The sequence below is a fragment of the Ursus maritimus genome, unplaced genomic scaffold (genome assembly GCF_017311325.1).
Source record: "Ursus maritimus isolate PB19 unplaced genomic scaffold, ASM1731132v1 scaffold_22, whole genome shotgun sequence".
Lineage (NCBI taxonomy): Eukaryota > Metazoa > Chordata > Mammalia > Carnivora > Ursidae > Ursus > Ursus maritimus.
The window spans coordinates 25348321-25364010 of record NW_024424675.1 but is presented as its reverse complement, the minus strand read 5'-3'; the positions used below and the strand labels follow the sequence as shown (position 1 = coordinate 25364010).

Genomic DNA, 15690 nt, shown 5'->3' with positions numbered 1-15690 from the left:
GTACGTTAATTTTAATAAATAACAAGTGTATTCATGAATTCCAGGAGACAGTCTTATCTTCCACATTTAGCATGCCTGGTATCAGGATGCATTTCATTTAGATGGCATACTGTACTTTTAGGATTGATTTCATTTTACATATGAAATGGAGTGTATGCTTTGCATATGACTTGCATATGCTTGTAAAACTTAAAAGTTTTTTATTGTGGCAAAATATATTAAGTTGAATAAAATAAGTTGAAGTTTTCTTTAGCAAATTGGCATTTGAACCATTTTCTTAAAATTCTAATTCTGGGCAGTTAATCACAGTCACGTGTAAGTGGAATATTTGTGCTGTGTATGACTTTATAAACTTAGTGTAATTTCTTTTTCTTTCTTTTCTTTTTTTTTTTTTTAAGATTTATGTATTTATTTGAGATAGAGCATGAGGGGGCAGGGGCAAAGGGAGAAGGAGAAGCAGGCTCTCTGATGTGGGGCTTGATCCCAGGAACCTGGGATCATGACTTGAGCCGAAGGCAGACGCTTAACCGACTGAGCCACCCAGGCACCCCAAACTTAGCGTAATTTCATCACTCAACTTTGGATTCACTTGTTATTAAGCAAACCTAAAGTAAATGGGATTTTTCTATGATTAAAATGATTTGGGTTAGTGCTGTGTGATGTGCATTTTGTCTTATTCAACTTGTAGGCAGAAAAAAACAGAGCTGCAGCAATGGCAAACAATCTACAAAAGGGAAGTGCTGGACCTATGAGGCTTTATGTGGGCTCATTACACTTTAACATAACTGAAGATATGCTTCGAGGAATCTTTGAGCCTTTTGGAAGGGTAAGTCCCAATATCTTCAATGACCTTTAGTAGGTTCTTGATCCAAATACAACTGTGTAGTAATTCCATGTATCTATTTTGTCATGTTTCAGTGAGGTTAATACTGAGATGGGAAAGGGTAGTTCTGAAAGGGTATTGTGGCATCTTAGATTAAGATAGTATCTCTGACAGAAGGTAACATTTGAAGATAGAGAATCTGCTAGTGTTGTCATTCATAATGCTACAACGAAATGCATAGAGTATTAGAAGCAATGGTTTTTTTCAAGTCAACATGCATAAGAGTATCCTGTGCATTTGTAACAAGATTTTTTTTTTTCCTTGGTTGGGTCTTTTGGGGGGGGTATTATGTTCTTTGGTTTTTGTTTTTGTTTTGTTTTGTTTTTTTAAGTATAATCTACTTCCCCATTGTGGGAGCCCGAACTCATGGCCCCAAGATCAAGAGTCGCATGCTCTTGTGGCTGAGCAAGCCAGGTACCCCCCCGTTGGTGTTTTTTGGATGCTTGTTTTTTGCCTCACTGAAAATTTAGGGGTATGTAGAGAAGCTTCTCTAGCTACTAAAGTAAGGAGTTAGACTGTTTCTATCCAGTTGGTCCTCAATTTAGTGTGGACATTTTATATTAGAATAAATGTTAATGCTAGTAAGTTATATTATAGTTTAAAAGATTAATTATGTGGCCATGAATAAAAATGTTAGTAACAGTTACAGTGTATCCACTACTAATCTTCATTGCTCTTGGATATACTTGTTTACTATTTCCATTCAACCCCTTTGTTGAACTGTTTGAAGAGTCAGTAATGGTAGAAGTTGGGTGTTGATTGTGGGTGTTTTATTAAATTAGAAATAGCACAAACTAGTGGCAGTACAAGTCTTTTTTGTTTTGTTTTGTTTTTTTGTTAGTCACTACAAAGTTAATGCATTCCTGAAATTACCAGGACATGAAGAAATATAGTACACCCATGCTGTATTTTAATTTTTTATTTTTTCTATTTATGAACTAGCTTTATTGAGATAACTGTGATGTAGTACACAAACCATGTACTTCATCTACATAAAGGGAACAATTCATTGCCTTTTAATGTATACACAGAGTTGTGCAGTGATAAAATTATGTTGAGTGTTGATTTTATTCTCAAGATTTTAAGTTTTATTTATTTGACAGAGCGGGCTTGGGGGGGCAGAGGGGAGAGAGTCTCAAGCAGGCTGAGAGTGGAGCACGATGCAGGGCTTGATCTGTCAACCCTGAGATCATGAGCTGAGCTGAAACCAAGAGTCAGACATGTAACTGTGCCACCCAGGTGCCCCAGTTTGTAAGATTTTAAATTTTTTTATTTTATTTATTTAAAAAATGTTATCTGTTATTTGTCAGAGCACAAGCAGGGGAAGTGGCAGGCAGAGGGAGAAGCAGGCTCCCTGCTGAGCAAGGACTCCTACGCGGGACTCGATCCCAGGATACTGGGATCATGACCTGAGCCGAAGGCAAATGCTTAACAGGCTGAGCCACCCAGGCATCCCAGGATTTTTGTTTTAAGTAATTTCTGTACCCACTGTGCATCTTGAACTCATAGCCCTGAGACCAAGAGTCGCATGCTGTACGGAGTGGGCCAGCCAGGTGCCCCTATATTAGTTAGAACATCTTGGACAATTTATCATGTCTGGTATTGTTGAGAATTAATGTTTGGTGTTTTTAGCGTAATGGAAAGGAAACGATGTTAATTTCGTTTTTAACACCTGGTTGTAGTCTACAAAGGACCTCTGGTATTTAGTAGTTTGTTTTTGAGGCAAAAGACTAAGATTGTACGTGTTGTTTTTTTTTCCTGCTCCACAGTGCGTAACTTCTTGCTTGGGAAGTATCTAGGCTTTCAGGCATTCTTTTGGAAATGAGGGGTTATAATGGTTTGTTTTGTTTTGAGGGAGGGAGAGACTTTAAATTTCAAGGAATAAAAATGCTTTTGCTTCCTCCTTTGCACTAATACAATGTTCTTACATTTTTAGATTGAAAGTATCCAACTCATGATGGATAGTGAAACAGGTCGATCTAAGGGATATGGATTTATTACGGTAAGCAGTCACCATTATTAACATTATGACTTAAAGGTTTGGTTGATTGAGTTCAAGGTTTTAGATGAAAGTACCATAGTAAAACTTCCATCAGTTATTGATAGTGGGGAAGGTTGCATGGTTAATATTTTCAAATGGTTTAAATTAGTTTGTCTTTAGTAGCCATGCCTACCAAATGTTGACTTTTTGCCAGTTTTCTGTTATCCAGTATATAGTCAGTTTGCATAGCTAAGTCTCCATGTAATTGAAGTTTATGACCCCATTTATGAGTTCTTTGATCTGTAATTCTTCTGTGATATGTTTTTGTCAGTTGAGTGAAAGTGTTTTAATATTGTTTTACTTAAAATTCTTATTATATGTGTGCATCTCACAACCACAGTCAGAATTAGTTTATTAAGTAAGTGTTTGTGTCGGGGTGGTGGCGGAGCCGGGGAACCGTGGTGACCTAGTTGGCTAAGCATCTGGCTCTTGATTTCAGCTCAGGTCCTGATCTCAGGGTCCTGATCACCTTGCACTGTATTGGGCTCTGCACTGGGCATGGAGTCTCCTTGAGATTCTCTCTTCCTCTCCCACTGCTCCTTCTTCCCCTGCTCACACATGTGTGCTCTCTCTAAATAAATAAGTAAATGAAATCTAGAAAAAAAAGTTTGTGGCTAACCATCGCAGTCCATTCCCTGATGAGAGTGTTAGGTGGCAGCTGAAACAACTGCGAATGGAGGTGCCCCTTTAGAAGTAAACCCTCTTATGTTGTATTTCCTGATGCAATTCAATTACATAATAGCAGTTTTTCAAATGTTTGGTGTTAGAACTTTTGGAAGGTTCTGAAAACTGCTATTTCTAGTGTAAAATGCAGATTGTCACCATTGCTGCTGCCATAGGGAAAAAATTTTTAAATACAGATAGGTCCCAGTTGAAATGAAAAAATTATAATTGTATTATATCAAAATTTCAATAAAATTTAGGGCGCTTGGGTGTCTCAGTAGGTTAGGCATCTGACTCTTGATTTCGGGTCAGGTCATGATCTCAGGGTCATGAGATCAGTCATCAGGATTTTCATCTTTATATACTGGCGAAAGGAGAAAAGTTGTTTCATAAAGATTTTATTTGAGAGCAAGCTAGAGGGGAGGGGGAGGGATAAACCGACTCTCTACTGAGCAGGGAGCCCAATTTGGAGCTTAATCCCAAAACTCTGGGATTATGACCTGAGCCAAAGGCAGACGCTTAACCCACTGAGCCACCCAGGTGCCCCAATAACATTTTGTTTCTAATAACGTGTGTGGTTATTTTCTTTTTTCCCCAAAGTGTGTGGTCAAGGGATTTTACACATAACTTGTATGAAATTGAGTATTTCATCATGTGTTACCTGAAGTACTTTTTTATGTAATAGGTTTGGTGCTTAAATATTTGGTTAGTAGGCAGGCAGTTTTACTAGAAATCTTATTAAATGTTAGGTAAAGAATAAAGCATATTTTGCAAAGCATTTTATTAAAAACATTTTTTTAAAGATTTTATTAGAGAAGGCACAAGCAGGGGGAGGGGCAGAGAGAGCAGCAGTGTCCGTGCTGAGCAGGCCACTGGATATATGGCTCATGGGGCTCCATCCCAGGACCCTGGGATTATGACCTGAGCCAAAGGCAGGTGAGACTTAACTGACTGAGCCACCCAGGTGCCCCTGTTAAAAAACATTTTTAATATCAGCTGTGGGTGAACTATTGGCTATGATTTAGTTGTCTGTGTACAGAGCTAGATTATTTAAATTTTTACATAGTGCTGTGTGTTGGTGTTAAGTATCTAATTTTTCTTATTTTATCTAAATAAGAGAAAATTTGAATCATACTGATGAAATACTAAGCTATGGAATTGCTGGGAGTATTTTTTTCCCCCATTAAATGAAAATCAGAGCGTGCAGCTAAGTTTGTGTTTGCATCCTGGGAATTAAGATTTTTCATGATTCAAAGAAAAAAATAAGTTTTATGAATTTATTGGCAATAAAATGCCCCAGAATTTTGTATTGAAAATAATAGCTGAGGGGCGCCTGGGTGGCTTAGTCGTTAAGCGTCTGCCTTCGGCTCAGGGTGTGATCCTGGCGTTCTGGGATCGAGCCCCACATCAGGCTCCCCTGCTGGAAGCCTACTTCTTCCTCTCCCACTCCCCCTGCTTGTGTTCCCTCTTTGGCTGGCTGCCACTCTGTCAAATAAATAAAATCTTTAAGAAAAAATAAAAATAATAGCCAAGCGAACTTTTTAATTTTTCTAAAAAGTTCTTTTTTTCTGAAAGGAAACAAAGCACCATTTTAGTTTATTCCAGCACATTAAAAAGTGTTTTGATGTTGGAAAAATTACATATTCTGTTACTAAGATTCCGTATTTCCAAAGGTTAGGTGTCATTTGGTAATATCTTGTTATTCAGTCCATCACATCAACAAAGCTGATGTGAATGAGCTTGTGGTCTGATGATGTGTTACATTAATGTAAAGCTAGAAATTTCTACTTTATCATCCACCCAGTTATGTAATTATTGAATAGACTAGACTTAATAAGTAAGCATTTCTTTATCTTAGGTATATGCGTGAACTAACATAATGGACTTTCTACTTTTCACCCCTCTCTTAATTATACAGTTTTCTGATTCAGAATGTGCCAAGAAGGCTTTGGAACAACTTAATGGATTTGAGTTAGCAGGAAGACCAATGAAAGTTGGTCATGTTACTGAACGTACTGATGCTTCCAGTGCTAGCTCATTTTTGGACAGTGATGAACTGGAAAGGACTGGAATTGACTTGGGAACAACTGGTCGCCTCCAGTTAATGGCAAGACTTGCAGAAGGTAAGTTTTTCCATGTGTTGAGAATGATTTCTTGTGGATGAGGGTAAGAGAAAGGTAACCCACACAGACTAATAAATGAAAAAATATTTTTTCTTATTTTGGAGTTGACCTCATTATTCTTGGGCAATATATGCAATTTCATAGATGAGGTTACTTAAAGTTGTAATGGAATCTACTTTATGGTGGTGCCTTTGGAGTGCCACAGCATACATTATAGGATTCCTTTTGCTTTCTTACAATAATTATATTCTCATATTTAATAAACATAGTTGCCAGTATTATACGATGTCCTGCTTGTAAATACTTTCAGTTAACTGACTTTGGTAGTAGTAAGCGCCCAGAAAATTGGGTTTTTCTGCCCTTAACACAGTAAGGACTATAAGGTCTCTTTCTTTTACACAGGTACAGGTTTGCAGATTCCACCAGCAGCACAGCAGGCTCTACAAATGAGTGGCTCTTTGGCATTTGGTGCTGTGGCAGGTAGGAATTGAATCTTTTCTAATTTGAAATCATTGTTTTTTCACCTAATTCGAAAATTTGCCAAATTTTTGCATTTAAAAGGACTTACTGAGAATTCAATTCATCAAGTACTTTTTAGCCTGCAAATTTAAAGGAATTGGAGTTGGAGAATAGAATTATTCACTAATAGGCTATCAGGGAATTTTTTTTTAACCCTATATACCACTTTTTAGTTTGAATCGCCTGTTAGACCTTTTTGAACATACAACTTTTCTTAAACATGAAATTTATATTGTTTCAAAAAATGTTTCTTTGTAGTGTTTGAGTTCAGAAAAACTATCAGGGGCCTTTAAGTCAAGCTTTATGTAAAATAATCACAGTATCAAAAGTGCAGAGAAAACTGGTTTCCTCTAAATAGTACATGCTGTTTTGAGATTTTCAGTTAGGGGAATGGGAGCTCCTGAAGAGGGCAGGAAAATAGAGAAGTGGTGGTTTATTATAGTTGTGTAACAGGGGTTCAGTTTATGAAACATTGTTTTCGTTATGGCTTAAGTACCTCAAATTTGCTTTTATAAACCTTGATGCTAACCCAAAGCTGTGAGCTAGGGTAGCATTTAATTTTGTAATGTTGAAGACCTAAACATCTAAGAAGAACCATTTGTATTTTGGACCTTGGAAGACAGGAAATATATATCCCAAGAAAGTATAACACTTTGTATTATGAATTGTATCTACAAAGTGAGACTCTGTAACTGTAAGTTTAAGACCACAGTACTGCATCTGAATATACATAAAGGTCCATGTGGTTGATTCATGATTTCCATTTAAATCAAAAACTCATTAATTAAAGGAGAGGATCACTTTTGCTTTTATATTTTGTTATTAAGAGAGAAGGGTCTTCAGTGTTTCATTTTAGTGGATGTCCATAAGTTTGTGAGTAACTTTAGAAATTCTGCCTTTTGTGTTTCTGTGTTTCTCCTGTCAGGTTATATTAATTTATTTTGAAATCTGATAGGTATTTATAAAACTTGTGATAAAACTGGGGCTCCTGGGTGGTTCAGTGGGTTAAGCATCGGTCTCTTGATTTCACCTCAGGTCATGATCTCAGGGTCATTAGATCCAGCCCCACGTCGTAGTTGGTCTCCTCGCACTGGGCATGGAGTCTGCTGGAGATTCTCTCCCCCTCTTCCTCTGCCCCTCCCACTCATGCTGGCTCACTCTTTCTCTCAAATCTTAAAAAATTTCTGATAAAACCATGCTAGTTTATCCTTATGGGGAAAAATCGTAACCATTAATGGATTTTTATGTATTTTGAGTCACTGTATAACTCCCCTATGTAATTGTTTTGATTTATTAATAAGTATTAGACATTTAATTTCTTGAGTGAGCAAATAGCCAAAGAATGCCACTTGCTTTAATCAAAGACATTTAAGGAATCCAGCCCTTCCAGAAATATAACTCAGTCTGTGGCTTTAAACTTAGTATGTAATATGAAAACTGTAGCCTCATATTAATTCCTATTCAGATCGTTCTTTCAATAATTTAGGAAATGCTTGATTGTTTATCATATTCTAGGTATTTCACTAGATGCTAGTGAATATCCACTGACTTCAGGGATTTGGTGTAGTAACATAGGATTCATTTCTAAGCAGTCTTATGTTATATTCTGGGTGTGCTATCAGATAGTTATTCGATGTTCTTCATAAACAATATCTTCACCTAATTGAAGATTTTTGAAAGTTCGACATTATTACTATTTTTAGCCACTTTTTCTCGATGCCTAATACATGGCTATACCTTCTTGGGCACACTTACTGTGCAGTTTATAATTAAGGTGGGCTGATTGTGATCAACTAGAACTCTCTAAAGGTGAATGTGGATTGGTTAAACAGCCAGTTATCTGTATTTATTATATTCACCCTTATTAGTGTTAATTGAGATGATTATAAAGTTTGATTCTGTCTTCTTACACTTATATTTACAATAGATTGCTATTGCTACCAAATTAATAATCACTCAATTTTTAGGTAATAATTCCATAACTGGGTAATTTTCTCCAGATCGTCATCATTAAAACCTTACTTTTTGTTGAAATACTATAAATTGCTGAGTGTTCATGTGTCCAAAGCCCTTTCTCCTAAATTCTTTAAAGCTATTTTTTAAAACCAAATGTGAGTCATCACTCTATCCATTTTATTTTAGAAATTTAACAAGTTGTTTCTAAGAGTCCTTTATGAAATCTATGCTTTGTTTCCTAACTTGTCACAAATGACCTATAAAGTCATTTTTGAAATCTTGATAGGGATTTACATACCCTTAAAATAGGGTGGATTTTTTTTAAAGGTTCATTTGTTTAAGTAAACTCTGCATCCAACATGGGGCTCGAACTCAACCCTGAGATCAAGAGTCCTGTGCTCTCTTGACTGAGGCAGCCAGGAATCCCATAGGATAGATTTTTTCATATCTATACCTTTTTCCTGTTGTATGGAAAGAAAAGACAAATTGTGTTAAAATTCAAAGTTTGACAGTTTCTGTGGTCATATCTTCATGTTCTTTCAGTATTACACCAGTTACATTTCTTCAACTCCCTCAGATACCAGTTCTGAGCACCTAGGACCCAGGTATTTTTTATGCCAGCATAACTTGGGGTACCGATCCCTTTTCCTTTTCACTGACCCCCCTTTTTGAGATTTTATTTTTAAGTAACCTCTACATCCATCGAGGGGATTGAACTGAACAACCCTGAGATCAGTTGCACTGTCCACTGACTAAGCCAGGTGCCATTTTTGCCCATTTTTAATTTTTTTGTGTAATTAGCAAGACACCCAGATGATGATAAAGTGTTGCAGTTAAATCACAGGTTAATGAAAATTAGGTTGCTGGATCTAAACAATTTTTATGTCCTGTATTTTTATAATTTTAAACTTCAAGATAGCACAATGACATTTTCTTTTTTATTTACACTTGCTGCTATTTTCAGTGCCAAGCAGCTTTCTGTTAACTTGCTTTCCAGTGGAGAATTTAATGACTATATGGGGAAATATACTGGTAAAAATCCCCATTCTGTTTATTAATAATAGTGACTAGATGATTAAATTCTTCTTGTATTTCATAGATAATAATAAACTTGGTTATAATTTATTCCTGCTTCGTTAAATTTCCATACTATTCCAGGAAATCAGACCTAATTAAACTGTCATCTTTTCGACCAGAGTTGACTATCCCAAGTACTTGGAATTGAATTCTCAAGATCAGGGTTTTCATGGATTTTCTGACCGGTGTGCTTCCCTTTCCCCATTTCCCATTATTCCCATGTGAAGAGTAGTATAGTGGAATACATAGGAGATGCAGAAGAGTACTAGGAGTAGGAAGACAGGCCTAAGTGTAAGTTTTCTAGGATAGGAGGAAAGAAAAAGGCCCCAAAGCCTTGTCAATGAGGAATGGGGAAGGAGGTTTGGCTGCCAGGTTTTACTATAAGTTTATTTTGATAAACCCTGCTATGTAGTCCTCTTTTATTAATGCTTTCCTGACATTTACCCTGTTAGTTGAGGCTCTTCATTGTTCCTGCACTGAGCTGTAGAATTCTCTTTTGTTATAGATTTGCAAACAAGACTTTCTCAACAGACCGAAGGTGAGTTGAGCTTTTTATTTGTCTTTGAAATAGATGTCAGTGTTAGCAAGACATAGTTGTTCGTTATATCACTTGTTACATTTTGGATTTTGGATTTTTTTTTGAAGAATGACCTATTGTGTATATACAGTAAGCCATCTCTTAATGTATATTTCAGTTGGCTTGATCCAAATCATTACAATTCCATGGATTAAAATTAAAATGTCTGTGCATGTGCATTTGCTTTAGTTTACTTAGGATTATTTTTGTCTGTATGCTTATCTTTATGTTTTGATTGTTAGTTGTATACAGAAGTCAGAAAATGGAATTTGTTATTTTAGTACAAATCTTTCAGAACAGGAGTCTGAACTTAATTAACATAAGGTTAGGGACTCTAACGTCCGTGATTTCTATTAACAGTACCAAGCAATGAGGCAGTTATCCAGAACTAAATTGCATGCATATTTCAACGATTGAAATAATTATTTATAAAGCAGACTATTTTTTTCTTGTTTTTGATTACCACATCTTTGCCATTTGTTTAGAGCATTTTGCTGTTGAGCTAATTCAGTATCCGTCTTTCATAGGTTGTACTTAAAAGTTGTTCAGGAGAATGATTCTATATGAAAAGGTCTACCATGTTCCTTGATGGGAATTAAATACGTATTTTAATTTTTTCCAGCAAGTGAGACCGTTACACTCAATCCTTTTAAAAAGTATAACTAGTGGATTTTTCTATTAGCTAAATTTCTATGCTGAATTCATTGTGTTCTGCATTCATCTAGGTTGAGCTGGAATGTTCCTATCACATATTCCCTAATTTTTTTCAGTATTCCTAATTCATGTAAGAAAATGGAAAAAATAAAGTATTCCTCAGTTGTTTTGTAATGACCTAGTGTTTTTTTTTTTTTCAAGAATACTTCCATTTGTTTGTGATAAAGTACATAGTGGGCCTCATTTTTATATTCATTGTAACACAAGCATGGTTACATCTTTACCTTTTCTGACTAGAATATGACATCTGTTAGCTTTTTTAGCATTTATATTTTAGTGCAAAGCTTCATGAAAGAAAAAACTTGTTTATTGAAGTAATAAAGGGGCAAAAAGCACTTTTGTAATGATAACAGAAATAATCATTTTTTATGATGTATTTCATGCATGGCCCTAATTTTTATTCAGTGAAATAATTTCTGATATTTCCTCAGGTGATTGTTAATTTTAATTACTATAATTTCTAATGCACTGTTTTATCCTTAGCTTTGTTTGTTGTTATATATTGGAATGAAATTTGGTCAGATATAATGATTACGGTGAGTTCTGTAACAGCTACTGGTAATGTTTTGTGAATCACATATAAAAGCAATGGGCCAGCTGTCTTGGACAGTGCTCTTATTTCAAACCTAAAACCAGTATGGGTTTTAAATGTTCCTTCTGGATATTAGTGTCCGGTAGTTTTTTATTTTTAATAGTGAATATTATAATATTATAGATCTATTTTTAGTGTTTCTTGTGCTGTGACCTAGTCATTTAAAAAATACTCATTTGATTTTGAAATAGGGTTTATATTCCTGGGATATTAAATTGTAAATGGTTGGATGGCTTTCTGCATCTTATCTGTTAAACAGTCTGTTTATAATGTTTATTTTAAAAGAAAATATGGAACTATATTCATGGGCAGACATCTAAGAAAAGATTGTATTTTCATCATCCTTTGCTTCTTGGAGTATAAACTCAAGCAGTTCTACAAAATCAATCTTCTATTTTATCCTTTGCCTTTCTGGATTGATTTGTATTGATATTTATCTAATTGAATGAGTTTTGATTACACTTAAAGTTTAATTTCTCTTCTAAAAATAAAATTTCCAACTCCTGGGGATTGGCAATTTCAGATGTTAGGTTGCTTCAGTTTTCTGGCAACTCAAATCCAGTACCATTACACACTTCGATAGCATTATTAAATAAGGTAAATTAGGGAAGTGACAGACTATCCTAGTTTCACAGTTGGGATTTAGTGGGGGTTTTGGTTTTATTTTACTCATCAGGGCTGTTCTGATGCATTTTCCATGAAACTAATTTCTCTCTCTTTTTTTTTTTAGCTTCAGCTTTAGCTGCAGCTGCCTCTGTTCAGCCTCTTGCAACACAGTGTTTCCAGCTTTCTAACATGTTTAACCCTCAGACGTAAGTAATACACTTTGGTCAGGTTGAAAAGGGTATACCATTGACACTTGAATAATGCGGGGTTTATGGGTGCAGTCCCCTGCCTGCACAGTCAAAAATCCTTGTGTAAATTTTGACTCCCCTCTAAAATGTAACTGCTAATGGCCTACTGTTGACTGAAAGCCTTACAATGACATAAACAGTTAATAAACATGTATCTTGTATATATACGTTTTCTGTAGTGCATTCTTACAGTAAGCTAGAGAAAAGAAAATCTTAAAGAGCAACTACATTTGTAATAGAATACTGTATAGGTGGACTTGTGCGCTTGAAATTCGTGTTGTTCAGTGGTTAACTGTACTGCGAAAGTATTAATATTGAGCTTTTCTAAGTTAACATTTAGGATGCTTCAATATATCTTACAGTTCAAAGAGTAAACAGTTTTCATCCTTTTAAGGTATTAATTTTAATAGCTTTTTTTTTTTTAAAAGATTATTTATTTATTTATTCGACAGAGATAGAGACAGCCAGCAAGAGAGGGAACACAAGCAGGGGGAGTGGGAGAGGAAGAAGCAGGCTCATAGCGGAGGAGCCTGATGTGGGGCTCGATCCCATAACGCCGGGATCACGCCCTGAGCCGAAGGCAGACGCTTAACCGCTGTGCCACCCAGGCGCCCCAAATTTTAATAGCTTTTTTAATTGCTACATCCTTTTGAGTGTGTTTGTAAGATTGGTATTGAAGTAAAAGTTATGCAGATTTTGTTTACCAGTTATATCTAAATCCTTTTCTCAGAAGTTTTGTATCTTTATCACTTTTAGTTTACATACATTGTGTTACATTAGTTTCAGGCTCATAACAGTTGTTCTTCAACTCTACACCTTACGCTGTGCTCTGTATAGGTGTAGCTTACCATCTGTCACCATATAAAGCTATATATTACAGTACCATTGACTGGATTCCCTATCCTGTACTTTTCATCGTTGTTGACATACTATTTCTGTAACTGAAAGCCTGTACTTTCCACTCCCCTTCACTCATTTTACCCATCCCTACACCCTTCTCCCCTCTGGCAGTCACCATTTTGTTCTCTATGGGTTTGTTTCTGCTTGTTTTGTTTATTCATATGTGTATTTGTGTTTATTTCTATTGCCAGTTTACTTTGCTACCAGTTCCTGGCTTTTACATTTTAATATTATTTTAATATCCTATAGGATAAAGAGGATCTTTTAAAATATTCTTCTTAGATTAATGCAGGCCAGGAATTAGGAATTTCTTTCCTAATGCTTAGACACAATGATTAGAATGCCATTTTATAAGTCCAGACTCTTCTGTTTTATGAATCATATTTACAATACATTCCAAGGTAAATGCAGATATCCCATTGCTTTTGGTAAATGAACCATTATGTTATGAAACATTGTTTTATATAATTTGTCACATGCTGTTTGCATTGTTTATATTCATGGTTTATCATAGAAAGAGAGCCTTGATTTCTTGTGTTCCTTTGGTAACACCCCCTCCCCCCCCCCCTTTTTAAAGATTTTATTTATTTGTCAGAGAGTGCAAGCACAAGCAGGGGACCAGCAGGCAGAGGGAGAAACAGGCTTCTCAATGAGCAGGGAGCCCGATGCAGGACTCAATTCCCAGGACCCTGGGATCATGACCTGGAGCTGAAGGCAGATGCTTAACCAACTGAGCCACCCAGGCATCTGGATAACACTAAATTCTTTATTTTAGCTTTATCTGGGAAATGATAAACTTTTGGTATACATATCATTTGATATATGTTAGTATTTTAAATGTTAGAGTTAAGAAATTTGTAAGCTGGGGTGCCTGGTTGGGTCAGTGGTAATTGTCTGACTTTGGCTCAAGTCATGATCTCAGGTTCCTGGGATCAAGCCTGGTATGTCGGACTCCAGGATTAATTGGAAGTCTGAGTATGTAACATTTTAGAAGTTTTAATGGTGTCTAATAGACCTTAATACTTTTTTTTTTTTTTTTTACAGAGAAGAAGAAGTTGGATGGGATACAGAGATTAAGGATGATGTGATTGAAGAATGTAATAAACATGGAGGAGTTATTCATATTTATGTTGACAAAAATTCAGCTCAGGTATTTTTTTCCCCCCTAAAGCCAGAAAAGTTTAATCTGCCCTTTATGCACCTCACCTCAGGTGTTTTAATATTAATAAAGATAGGATATTGTTACTCTTCTACAACTTAGCCTTCACCCATACTTGGGACATAATACCACTGTCCCAGGAAGTTTTGTTAAAAGAAATTTTAACATAGCAACTAAATATACATTCTCCAACATAAGGAGATTCCTCTAATAATTGAAGATTAGACCAGGCTGTCATGTAGCAGTGTTGCTGGTTAGAGTTGAAAGTTTTTCATGAAATCCTGGCATCTTGATTCATTCTTCAGCTGCTTTCAAGTCATAAAAAAAACGGAAAATACAAGTTTGGGGAGGATAAAATGACTTCAGTAAAATTCTAGGTGTACATATTAGCTAATGAAACACGTATTTGGTTATAGAGCTCTGAGGGTTTTTTTACAGGCAATTTGTAAAAATTGTATACCACCCTTATCTTTTTGTTGTTGTATTTCAGGGCAACGTGTATGTGAAGTGCCCATCAATTGCTGCAGCCATTGCTGCTGTCAATGCATTGCATGGCAGGTGGTTTGCTGGTGAGTTTGATCTGTATTTCTGAGTGATTATTATGAAGGATGTAATTTAAGTGAAAATGCTAAACCGTCATATCTGTTTCTTTCAACAGGTAAAATGATAACAGCAGCATATGTACCTCTTCCAACTTATCACAACCTCTTCCCTGATTCTATGACAGCAACACAACTACTGGTTCCAAGTAGACGATGAAGGAAGATATAGTCCCTTATGTACATAGCTTTTTTTCTTTCTTGAGAATTCATCTTGAGTTATCTTTTATTTAGATAAAAATAAAGAGGCAAGGGTCTACTGTCATTTGTATACAATTCCTGTTACCTTGAAAAAATAAAAATGTTAACAGGAATGCAGTGTGCTCATTATCCCTAACTAGCAAATCCCACTGTATACAAAGCTGTTCTCTTGTTCTGCCTTTTAAATGTACATGTAGAAATTTACATTAAGGATCTATAGGAATAGCTCTAGGGGGGAACAAATGTGCTTAATGTAAAAAGGCAGACAGGGATGTAATTATGTTTTTAATGTTTCAGAAGCCTAACTTTTTACACAGCAGTTACATTTCACGTTTCACTAATGTTGATACTTAGCTAATGGTTTATCAGAGGTTTCTGGAGTACACACTTAGTGTATGGAAAATCCAAGACAGCTAAAGGGCTGTTTGATTAACATCTCATCTTGCATTGTGATCAATTGGCAAGAAAAGTTTTCAAGATTACATTTCTGGATGGTATCTTTTCAATTAATGTATCTGTAAAAGTTTCTTTGTAAATACTATGTGTTCTGGTGTGTCTAAGATTCCAAACAAAATGATCCCTGCATTTCCTCAAGATGTTTAGTGACAGTCTGGTAAGCAAAGCAGTCTGAGGAAGAAATAGGAAATGCAGAAATAGGTTTTGTCTGGTTGCATATAATCTTTGCTCTTTTTAAGCTCTGTGAGCTCTGAAATATATTTTTGGGTTACTTCAGTGTGTTTGACAAGACAGCTTGATATTTCTATCAAACAAATGACTTTCATATTGCAACAACCTTTGTAAGAACCACTCAAATAAAATTCTCTTAAAAAGG

At 35.7% G+C, this 15690-nt stretch overlaps 1 protein-coding gene across 5 annotated transcripts in view; it reads left to right on the top strand.

Annotated features, from left to right (window-relative positions):
- Window positions 1-15690, top strand: part of RBM39 (RNA binding motif protein 39) — a 31495-nt gene extending 15805 nt beyond the window's left edge. For 3 of the 5 annotated variants that reach the window (XM_040638246.1, XM_040638245.1, XM_040638248.1), the window contains 9 exons: window positions 689-826; window positions 2820-2885; window positions 5506-5710; window positions 6113-6190; window positions 9750-9800; window positions 11876-11957; window positions 13944-14049; window positions 14549-14627; window positions 14717-15690. In XM_040638246.1, the coding sequence (XP_040494180.1) occupies window positions 689-826; window positions 2820-2885; window positions 5506-5710; window positions 6113-6190; window positions 9750-9800; window positions 11876-11957; window positions 13944-14049; window positions 14549-14627; window positions 14717-14817 (906 nt within the window). In that variant the 3' untranslated portion in view covers window positions 14818-15690. The remainder of the gene's footprint in view (window positions 1-688; window positions 827-2819; window positions 2886-5505; window positions 5711-6112; window positions 6191-9749; window positions 9801-11875; window positions 11958-13943; window positions 14050-14548; window positions 14628-14716) is intronic. The other 2 variants (XM_040638247.1, XM_008698144.2) reach the window with 1 other exon arrangement.